Here is an 11,744-nt window from a genome sequence, read left to right as displayed (position 1 = left end):
GGAGCGAGTCAGGAAACGTTTTCCTCCACCAGCATCACGTAGAGACCTGGCCACTATCCTGCAAGAAGAATGGCTTCAAATCCCTCTGACCACTGTGCAGGACTTGTATATGTCATTCCCAAGACGAACTGACGCTGTATTGGCCGCAAAAGGAGGCCCTACACCATACTAATAAATTACTGTGGTCTAAAACCAGGTGTTTCAGTTTCATTGTCCAACCCCTGTAGCTGTTACTGTTATTTTATTATTACTATTACTTGTAATAATTGATACTATTATTATAAACAGTATTTAAAGGAACGCTGAAATATTTACACCTACTTTATAGAAAAAGGGAGAGTGAAGGTTCAGTGTTTTCTGGCCAATGGGATTTAATGAGGTTAAGGAACAACAGACGGTGAAATTTCTGATCAGACTTATTATTATTATTATTCATACAGCACTGGGATTTATTAGACCCCAAAAAATGAAGACATAAAGGCAGTCGGCAGAAACATGAGGGTTAACTTGAAGCCATAAGCCCCGCAGCAGAGCACAGCAGGTGCAGAGAGAACCTCATCCAGAGAGAGTCACATTCAGCCGCTCAGTCAATGGAGCATGGCAGTCTCATCTCATTTCCTCTGCAGCTCTCTCTCTCTCTCTCTCTCTCTCTCTCTCTCTGTCGAGCGACTCTGCGTGTTCCATATCCCTGCGCTCATGAGGCTCCGCAGTTCAACAAAGCCCAGAAATTCCTTTCTTATGAGGATATGTGTCATGTGGAACATGTGAAGTGTCGAGAGGGCACTGGTCTGAAGATGAGAAACCACAAGAAGACAACGGATTCCACTTTACCAGTCCGTATCCAGCACGGCACAAGCCCACGGGTCACGCTTTTCACCAGTGTGTGGAGTCCAGTGTGTAGCATAGTCCTTTTCCCATTTGACTAATTGGATATTAATCTCATTGCACTCAATGACCAAACATTGTGGATTTGCGTTTGTAACAACATCTACTCCACTTCTAGCTTCACCTAACTGTTCTACTGGCAAGGCTTTTCTATGGAGATTACCAGAGCAGTGGGCAGATGTGAACTGCAGCACTGCACACACTGTATTGGTGGGTAATGGATTGTTAAGGGGGTCTGTACTGGATGGGAGGATGACTCACTGCTGGCTGGGGGGAGGAGAGAAGGTGGCATGAGTCATTGCTGCCTTCCCTCAATCTGTTTACAGCTCCTGAGGAACATGGCCGGCCGATAGATGAGCGTTCCCCAGGTTTAAAAGCCAGAGCTGGTTTCACTGATACGATCGCAGCAGGGGAAGGGTGATAGACATCAGAGGACCACAGTGTGAGTATGCTGAGAATTTATTGAGCATATTTGCGAGAGGAGCCTTCAATTCCCAAACCTTTTTTTTACATTCGGAAAGACAAATATTGGAATACACAAAAATGGGAAAAATGCAAGTAAACACAAGACACATGTGTTTAATGTGGAACAATTCAGACAATCCGATTTCCAAAAAAGTTGGGACACTGTGTAAAATGTTAATAAAAACATGATGTGCAAATGATTTACATTTTGAAATAAAAATAATACAACAAAGACAATATTTTTATAAATTTTTTAAAACTGTTTGGCCGTTTTGAATTTGATGCAGGGCGGCTAGGTGTCGCAGTCACACAGCCCCAGGGGCCGGGAGGTTGTGGGTTCTATTCCCGCTCCAGGTGACTGTCTGTGAGGAGTTGGTGTGTTCTCCCTGTGTCTGCGTGGGTTTCCTCCGGGTGCTCCGGTTTCCTCCCACAGTCCAAAAACACACGTTGGTAGGTGGAATAGCGACTCAAAAGTGTCCAAATGTGTGAGTGAATGTGTGTGTGTGTGTGTGTCTGTGTTGCCCTGTGAAGGACTGGCGCCCCCTCCAGGGTGTATTCCTGCCTTGCGCCCAATGAATCCAGGTAGGCTCTGGACCCACTGCGACCCTGAACTGGATAAGCGCATACAGATGATGAATGAATGAATGAATTTGATGCTAGCAACAAATTCTAATGTTGTCACTCATCCATGTCCAATCAAAAAAATGTGTCTCTCACAATAGTAACTTTACAGGTGAAAAATCTGCCTAACATTCAATGGAAGTCAATGTAAAAAGACTTTGTTCCAAGTCATTTTGGAGCATTTCTATTGGTCCATTCATTCATTATCTGTAACCCTTATCCAGTTCAGGGTCGCGGTGGGTCCAGAGCCTACCTGGAATCATTGGGCGCAAGGCAGGAATACACCCTGGAGGGGGCGCCAGTCCTTCACAGGGCAACACAGACACACACACACATTCACTCACACACTCACACTTTTGAGTCACCAATCCACCTACCAACGTGTGTTTTTGGACTGTGGGAGGAAACCGGAGCACCTGGAGGAAACACATGCAGACACAGGGAGAACACACCACACTCCTCACAGACAGTCACCCGGAGGAAACCCACACAGACACAGAGAGAACACACCACACTCCTCACAGACAGTCACCCGGAGCGGGAATCGAACCCACAACCTCCAGGTCCCTGGAGCTGTGTGACTGCGACACCTACCTGCTGCGCCACCGTGCCGCCCTATTATTATTATTATTATTATTATTATTATTATTATTATTATGTTTTGCACAGCATCCTAAATTTTCTGGGGGTTGTACTTGATTATTATTTACTACACCCCATAATGTGACATGATGCATTATTTGGTAACCTTGTTCACTCTTCAGTGTTGTTTCACTACATTACCCAGCATACCCTGTAACCACTGGGAATATGGTAAAGATATCTTGACTGCTGGCTAATACAATAACAAAATACAGATGTGAGACCTTGCTTCCTAGCTGTTTTCTTAGACAACTTTTGTAAAACACCAGGAAACACATACTTCAATCAACCCACCCTCAAGCACAAGTAGTTTTTCCAAAGACACATCCACCTTCAAAACACATCATCATCAGAATACATCTCCTATTCTTTCAACCTGAAAAGCTCTCAGCAGAAACTACTGCGCCATTCTTGAAGGATGGAACTAGGCATGTTTGCAATAGACTAAGCATCTATTAAATTGTTCCTTTTGGTTGGGGGACCCTTTAATCGAAGCCTTTAAGGTACATAGCTGTGAAGTGTCTTGGCTGATTAACTGCATCGTGTGAGCCATTCTTCAGGACGGCTGTGAAGGAGGAATGGTGTCAGGCGAACAGGGCTGAAACATAATTATGATGTGTTTTTCTGCTCAATAAGGGGATTACATGATCAAGAGGTTGCCAGGTAACCGCAAAAGAGTGTGTGGGTGTGAGCCATACATCTACAGCTTGCATTGTTATCATTATATTGAAGTTATAGTGAGCACAAAGACGACACAAAATCTGGATGACTTTGGGAATCTCAGTAGATGTTTGTGGATAAATGTCTTTTAAGTCTTTGGATCATTACTCTCTCTGTCGCATGTAAGACACATATTTTGAACACGGAAACAACAAACGACAATGTCTTAGGGTCTTAAGTCAAGTTAGGCAAAGGTGACTTAATATTAAACATCCTTGTACATTCCTGTCCATCTGTGCTCACAGATTAATAACAATTGCCAAGCAATATCTGATCTATTTCCATTAATAAACATAAAAAATGATGTGTCATGGTAATGAACTGTGATTGGGTTGAAACAAAAGCTCAATTAGAGACAGCACAGAGTACCACGTAATGCACTAAACCGTTTTGTAACTTCCTCTCATGAGTGAAGGTGCTTTTTTAATTTCTTGGAAAGGCCTGGATACATTAAACAGTCCACGCTGCCTTATGGGAATCTCGTGACAATTAAATGGACAACAGCTGCCAAACCCATCCAATGAACAAACATGATTCGCTGCGAAGGACAACGCTGTAATCATAATCATCTTCTGATTTAATTTGAGTCTAATTTTCTCGCTTACTGATGCAGTAGCTCTGATTGATTTTCTCACAAAGGCAGCGACAGAGGGAAATACTGCAATCAAAACTTACTACATTGTGATCAGTGATCAAGAAAAGCTGCTCAGGGTCTCTGTAGGTATAAGACACTGAGGCTGTTTACCTCGTGTTATTTAATGTATCTTGAATCTGGATTGTCTGGATTCTGGTAGTTGACTGTGTGTGGGCATTTTACATTGTTATAGGCTTTCTGGGATCAACAGATCACCCGGTTCAGTACCAAGCAATAGCAGGGAAATTTGGGTGCAGCTGGAGTGAATGAACAGTAATGTCTCCTCCCTCAACATCCACGGCTCATCCATGGCTGCCCACTGCTCTGGGTGTGTGCGTATGTTCACTGCCCCTATTGTTAGGGGCCATGAGCACACACACACACACCACTGCAGCAGTGGGCAGCAAGCCTCAGTACCCCCTGTTGGTGGTTAGGTGTTTTGCTCTATGGCACTTCAACTGTGTATGTTGAGGGAGGAGACAGTGCTGTTCCTTAACTACTATCACTTTTCTTTCTCTTTAATGGATGGAACTGGCAACCCAAGTCTGCTTCTACCTCAACTCATCCCCATGGGTATTGGATGGAGCTCCATCACTGCAGTGCTCCATGTGCCAGTGCTGGGAGCATGGTGATTTTAGACTCATGTGCAGCTGCTCCAGAATGTCCCAATCTTTGTGTGTGTGTGTGTGTGTGTGTGTGTGTGCAATGAATTCTCCTTAAGACTATTTATATGGATTTATTCTGAGCACAAAACCAGGGCACCTAAAACAACCATGTGTAAACAGCTGTTCCCCTAAAACCCACCACTATGTCACATGACCAGAGCCGGACAGGAATAGTGTATCCAGGTCTTTGCATGACTGAGTTTGTGTGTGTTATTTAAGGAGTAGGCTGGACCTTCTCCACTTTAGAGAGACTGACTGGAACAGCCCCCTCACCTCCTATTGGACTCGGCGCTTTAGTGACCAGGCCCGTGTTGCTCCTTCCACCATCCCCACTCTGCCCTCCACTGAGCCCCTTCCTCTCTCTCCCAGCGGTCTGTGGACTCTGCTCGCTTTCCCTGGCTGCTGGTTTGGAGAAGGCAGACACAAGGAGCCCAGCAGTCAGCAGCAACCCCCCGAGGCTTAGCATGCCTGTACCGGCCTGGACACACATGTGCAGCCCCTGGTTATACTGCACCGCCTGGCGGTCCACAAACAGCAGCTCCCCCTCTCCAAACGCCTCAATGCGGGAAGGGATGGCGAAGCCTACAGTCAGGACCACCAAGCCCACAGCCAAGACCACTGCTCCAAATGCCAGGGAAACCTATGAGATTGGAGAAAACACACTTCACATCCTCTACATTTTAATGTGGTTGGGCTATTTGGTGAGCACCAGATTCTATCAAGTTGGAACCACATAATATTAAATGAGCACCAGATAATGTCATGATACTAACAGACAAAAATTAAGTAAGCACTTAACACTGTCCTTGTGCTCATTTGATAATATCAGGTGCTCGCTAATTAATATATCATGCTAGCTTCATATTATCTGGTGTTTGCTAGTCGTTAGTGATCGGAGATAAGGCTCAGTATCTTTTCATGTGGAATGTACGTTTGAAGATGAAAAAAGACCATTCGTTTGTGTTGAACTGACTGTAAGTTTTTATATACTGTTAAACTACCACAGAAACTCATTTGTAACTTGAGTTGTTTAGTGTGTAGCACTTTCGCTCTGTGTTAATATTCATGCTGTTAGCGGGCTCCTGAATTTACAGCCAGTTCCACTTTCAGTAATCTGAAACAGCAAAAAGAAGTCAATATTACCTATGTATGAAGCAGGAATATAGCAATATCCTCATCTCGTTTCATCATGGCAGTGATTAGAAATAGGTATACTGGCTGGATTTACGATTTCACCATTAGCATTTACAATGGCAATGGAGGTAGTAATCAGGGCCTCTAAGCGGGTCGTAGATGAGGAGAAGTTGCATAACGGTACTCGGCTCCCCACAATTAGGGCTTACATGGATGACATGACGACGCTAACTACTACTGTTCCTTGTACACCGAGGTTGCTGGAGAAGTTAAATGATAATCTAAGGGTAGCTGAAAGTTAAACCAAGCAATTCTTGAAGTCTTTCGATTGTCAAAGGAAAACTTTTCATTCATTCATTCGTTATCTGTAAGCGCTTATCCTGTTCAGGGTCACGGTGGGTCCAGAGACTACGTGGAATCATTGGGCGCAACACACACACACTCACACATTCACTCACACACCCACACCTACGGACACTTTTGAGTCGCCAATCCACCTACCAACGTGTGTTTTTGGACTGTGAGAGGAAACCCACGCAGACACGGGGAGAACAAACCAACTCCTCACAGTCACCCAGAGTGGGAATCGAACCCGCAACCTCCAGGTCCCTAGCGCTGTGTGACTGCAAAACTACCTGCTGCACCTCTGTGCCGCCCAAAGGAAATCTTGAACAGAAAAAATTTTGATGGAAGGAGAAATGATCCCTACAGTACTGAAGAGACCAGCGAAGAGTTTAAGGAGATGGTATAGTGCAGCGCTAAACGATACCGAACAAGTTGTGGGACTAAAAGCTGAACTGGTGAAGGCTGATTGTCCGTGTTTGCCAGGGAAGTTGAAATTGTGGTGTCTGCAGTTTGGCTTACTGCCTCATATTAGGTAGCCATTGACAGTTTATGATGTTTCAATTACCGAAGTAGAGAGGATTTAAAGGGCCATAAGAAAGTGGCTAGGGATGCTGCAGTGTTTATGTAGCGTATCATGGTATGGGAGAGGGGTACTGGAGTTACTACTTACAAGCTTAGTTGAGGAATTAAATTGTGCAAAGGTGAGTTGTAAGATGATTTTGTCGGGATTGAAGAATGCAGTGGTAAAAGCAGCGCCAGCCACAAAAGCAGGAAGGAACTGGAAACCGATAGTAGACAAGCAGGCAGCCAAGAGCTCATTAGAGCTAAGGGAGTTGATTGTCCAAATATAATGTGGAAAAAGCAGGCCTTGGTTCGGGTGATTAATGGAAAGCTTTTAAGGCCACATCACCAGAGAAAAGGAAGAGGAGGCACTGTGTGCAACAGCAGCGTCACAGGCAAAACAAGGCCTGTGGCTTTGATGGAAGAATCTTGAGTGGGTAGTTGAAGACCCTATTTATAGATTATGTACAGGGGTTGGCACGTTGAAGCATATTCTGTCAGCTTGTAAATTTAATTTGTCACAGGTTGGGAATATATGGAGACATAATCAGTTGCTAAGGTTTTTTGCATGTTTTTTTTTCACAGCAAATGGCTAGAGGTTAATGCATTGACGAGTGGCTGTAGTAATAAAATGGTTAGGTGTGTGCGTGAGGGGGAATATTTTCAAGAAAGTGCACAGGCTACAAATATTGGTAGATGGGGTGAAGCACGAGATTGGAAATTGCTGGTGGATGTAGGAAAAAAAGCTGTAGATTCCAGAGTGCATTGTTTTAACTACACTGAGGCCTGACATGGAGCTCTATTCTGAACAAATAGTTTATTTCATAGAGTTAACAGTTCCATTTGAGGATGTATTACACAAAGCATTCAAAAGGAAGAAGCTGAAGTACGCTGACTTGCAGTGAGGGAATGTGGGTGGCAGGAACATGTTAGACCAGTGGAGATGGGTGTTAGGAGATTTTTAGCCGAGTCAGTCACATCCCTGCTTGTGCAGTTCGGCATCAGGGGCCAGAAACTAACGACAGCTGTGAAGGAGTTATCAGAAACAGCTGTGAAGGTCTAGTCAGTGGTTGTGGATAAGGAGAGCACAGATTATATGGAGAAATGCAATGTAGAGGTGCTGTTGTGGTAGTTGGTGATGTAGCACATAAAGGTCACATGGAACAGGTGACACTAAGCATGAATTAACGGTACCAGTGGGGCTAGGTACAGCCTTAGTCACCAGGGAGACCAGTGTGGATTTATGGTTGTTGATGGTAAAGGGTAAGGTAGGACTGTAAAGCTGGCTTGGAGGGGGGTGGGTATGGGACACCAAACTTCACTGTTGAGCCTTCTGGAGGTGTTGTGGGCTAAATTCAGTGAAACATCAACAAGAGGAGGTGCCTACCTGACGACCCCTGTGAAGAGCTAGTGATACAGTGGCTGGCTTGTGTACTCATGGGCTGGGCTCAATGAGTAACCATAGATGTTAAGGGTAGCTGGTTGCGGATCATAAACGGCCACAGCAACCTTAATGCTGAGGTCTAGGATTCAACAAGAATTTTGGTGGCTGCAGGTAGGAAGAGAGTGTGGTGGGCCCTATGTGAAGCTCTAATGGACTGGCATAGGATATTTTACATCTTATTTTGTGTATGATTATAATTACAAAATTTTAAAGCATTTACAATGGCAATGGAGGACTCTGTAGCATCTAAACACCTCCAGATGCCATTTCTCTGCCATGAGCAGAGAAAGCCCAACATATCAGACAGAGACCCTGTGCAAAGACTGTATCTAAATGCTGAAGAAAAATATATCTAATAGATATAGACAAGATTATGTCACTTTGAAGTTCTGAATTTCAATTTTGATTAATTCTCATTTCAAATACTTGCCCAGCCCTAATAGTTATGCTCACCTGGCTCTGTATTTAACGTATTAGCTGATTATTTATCAGGCAGGTGACTTAGACTGCTCTGTCACACATGGGGTCCACACTGCAGGGGTTTGTTTTCTCAGAGTTGAGACTGTGTTTCCTCCAGTGCATGGTCTGTACCTTGCAGAGGCCTGAGCTCCACCACTCCGGCGATGCTCTCTGGCTCTGTGCATCCTCCTGCTCCCACATGGAGGCCGTACACTCCTCATAGAAATGATGCAGGTACGAGCGAACTCCGAAACCATGGCAACCAGAGCCTGCCATGCTCTTGAAGCGTGCTGAGCGCTCTGACCCACAGACCTCTGAGGCCATCACTTACACCTACAGGAAAACAAACACATCACCGCATTGTTACAATCAGCTGCAAATGCTCAGACCAAAAGTGGTGGATCACTCATAAGACATCCTACATGCAGCGTTGTGTATTAGGTACAAATGCATTCTAAAGCCCTTATGTGTAACATGTGTAACTCTTTAGTCATTATATGGTAAATGTTGCATACGTTTTCTTGCCCAAAAACCTTTTAAATTGATGTTAATAAATATTAATATAGAATATAAATGTTTATATATTTTAAACACCAGCTCACGATGTATGGACAAATACAAATGATCCATAACTATAATCAGCTTCTGAGTGGTGCAGGGGTTAAGCATTGGCGACATCATCAGGAAAACACAATAATTACGCAGTCATCTGAGGCCAAGAGTCATGGAAGGCACAGATGGCATCACTCTGAGTCATCTCCTTTCATCACGCCATGCTCAAGGCAGGCTAGAATGATCTAGGCAGTTGGCGTTCTCCTCCAGTGTGTTGACCTGTCCAGTGGTGCTACCAGCAGTTTGAAAAGAACGACTGGCTGGATTCGCATGTGTTTGATTTCACCCTCACAGGCTGGTAGCACTGTGTATATCTGGTACATTTCCAATGCATATAGTCTGGTACTGGAATGTTTACAGTGTTTATATCAGGTGAGAATCTTTAACATCCCACTCTCAAATTTCATAAATCCTGTCTCAAGGCGATCGTCCTGTTTATGATCAAATCTGTGCGCAATTTTTTTCTAAAATTGAAACCTTTAAGCGAAGTATTTTCTTGAGTAATGATCAGAAAACAGTCTGAACAGTGTTATGCCCAGTCCATGAATGTATTATTAATTGATTCTGACTGATTTCTGTGTATTTCAGCACCAGTCACACAGGTAAATAACCTCACATTATTTATCTCTATCCCTCTCACACATTTTTTTTTTTCTTGGTTGGACGTCAGCGTGTAACTGATTCGCATGTTGCTATGATTGTTTCAGAGGCGACTGGCTGCCCACAGATGAGTCACTCTCTCTCACACAGATCATAAACAATCTCTTTTCTCTCTCACTCTCGCCATTCTTTGATTCCTTTAACACACCTGATTCAACTCACGAGAGACTTGGGATTAATTTGTAATATCATGTTTATAATTCTTAATTCAGCACAAATCAAGTCTTCACTGTTGCACAGCAGTAATGACCCATCTTAGAAAGGCTGCTTGAACGTGCATAATTTAAAACAAACATCATACCGGGGTCTGTTTATTAATGCATCTCCATCACATCAAGAAAGGCAACATTTAAAAAGACACTTTAAGCAACCAAAAGTGGTTCTTCTGTGGCACTGCACTGCATTAAAAAGCTTTGTCACATATTTGCATTAACGAACAAGCTTAGTCTGCCTAGAATTACTAGTGGAGAACCAGTGAGGGACATGTTGTCCAGTTATCCAAGCTTATGCTGCATGTTTCTATAGGACTAGCAGTGTAACTAGCCACTTAGGAAAAGTATGCATCCAAAGCAAAGTGCAGGGATCCATTGTTTTGAACGGTTTACTGCTGCTGTCCGTGGTGCTGATAACCCCACGCTGTAAAACTCACTGATCAGCACAGTAAACACCACACGAACACTTCACCTCGGTAACGAAGACGACACGACAACACGGCGTCTAATAAAACACCCCCGCCCCCCGCAAACACACACACGCACGCACACATAAACACACCTATATAGCCTGTACATCCTCTATCACATATATCTCATGCAGCTCCGCACACGTCCACTCCAATAACGCAATGCTCTCCTTCAGCTCACACGAAATATCCAGTATAAACATTAGCCACCTTCCTCTGTCATGCTCGTACTGTTCTACTCGTCTCTCTCTCTCTCTCTCTCTCTCTCTCGCTGTGTGATCTCCCTTTAGAGATGGAGATAAAGAGGATTAAAACAGAGTGATACCCGGTTCGCAGAGAGGGACGAATCCTCGCTACTTCTTCACTCGTGTCCCATCGCTTCTCCAGCTCAGAACCATGCGCATGCGCAGCGCGTCCTTTGTTTATTTATATACTTCGGGGTCGTTGTTGTTGTTAAAGTTCAATCTCGCTCTCTCTCCCGCTCGATGATGATGATAATGACGATAATTGTGATAATGACGATGATGGTGATGACGTCAGCCGCCTCAGAGTGTTCATCACGGTGTCAAATAACCTCTCTGCATGGTCAAATGTGTGTGGACACCTGTTTATTCAACATCTATTATGAAATGTTATTGCTTATTCCTCCAGGAGAGCACATGGAGAACGTTACTGAGGTAGTTGAGTTTTGCAGACTGTCTTGCATTGCATTATTCCAGAGAACTGGTGTGCAGTTTGTCTTGAGTGACACATTTCATTACACTCTTTTTCTAAGGAGATTATACAAGCTGTATCTGCATTTTAATTTAGGTGTTCTACCCTCCTCCAAAAGTTACATGGTGCAGTTTCTGCAGTGCTGAGCCTGGAGTAACAAAAACAGAGGCTCTGACCTCCCTATTACAATGATTTCAAAGCTGTAATTTTAAGGTAAAAATACTGCCTAGGGTTCATTTAATAGACAATAACTTATTCCTCCACATTCTGCAGTGCCATTAGAGCTGGAAGTGAGGATGAGAATTAAAATGGTAGAAAAGCTACAGCTGCTCAGATTTAATTCCTTCTCGGAGATAACAAGACACACCATCAAGATGAGGACTAGACTGAACTTGCTTTAATAATCCTACTGCCTCTCGCTGCATTAAAATACAAAGTTAAGAGGGCTGGAAATAAGCTCTTCAGTTTAAAACAGCTATGTCTGGGGAATCGGTGCAGCTT

At 43.8% G+C, this 11,744-nt stretch overlaps 1 protein-coding gene across 2 annotated transcripts; it reads right to left on the bottom strand.

The window, feature by feature from the left end:
• Positions 1 to 2,417: 2,417 nt before the first annotated feature.
• nrsn1l (neurensin 1-like) lies at positions 2,418 to 10,973 on the bottom strand. Of its 2 annotated transcripts, none has more exons than XM_066675326.1 (3): positions 10,855 to 10,973; positions 8,708 to 8,908; positions 2,418 to 5,272 (listed from the first exon to the last, which is right to left on the bottom strand). In XM_066675326.1, the coding sequence occupies exons 2-3, from the start codon at positions 8,897 to 8,899 to the stop codon at positions 4,847 to 4,849; spliced, it is 618 nt and encodes a 205-aa protein (XP_066531423.1). In that variant the 5' UTR covers positions 8,900 to 8,908; positions 10,855 to 10,973; the 3' UTR covers positions 2,418 to 4,846. The 2 variants fall into 2 exon arrangements, with proteins under 2 accessions (XP_066531423.1, XP_066531424.1); XM_066675327.1 differs by lacking the exon at positions 10,855 to 10,973 and adding an exon at positions 10,622 to 10,768.
• Positions 10,974 to 11,744: the final 771 nt, after the last annotated feature.

This window comes from Hoplias malabaricus, chromosome 6, assembly GCF_029633855.1.
Source record: "Hoplias malabaricus isolate fHopMal1 chromosome 6, fHopMal1.hap1, whole genome shotgun sequence".
Classification (NCBI taxonomy): Eukaryota; Metazoa; Chordata; class Actinopteri; order Characiformes; family Erythrinidae; genus Hoplias; species Hoplias malabaricus.
The sequence above is the reverse complement of the archived record's forward strand: the minus strand, read 5'-3'. Positions and strand labels throughout refer to the sequence as shown.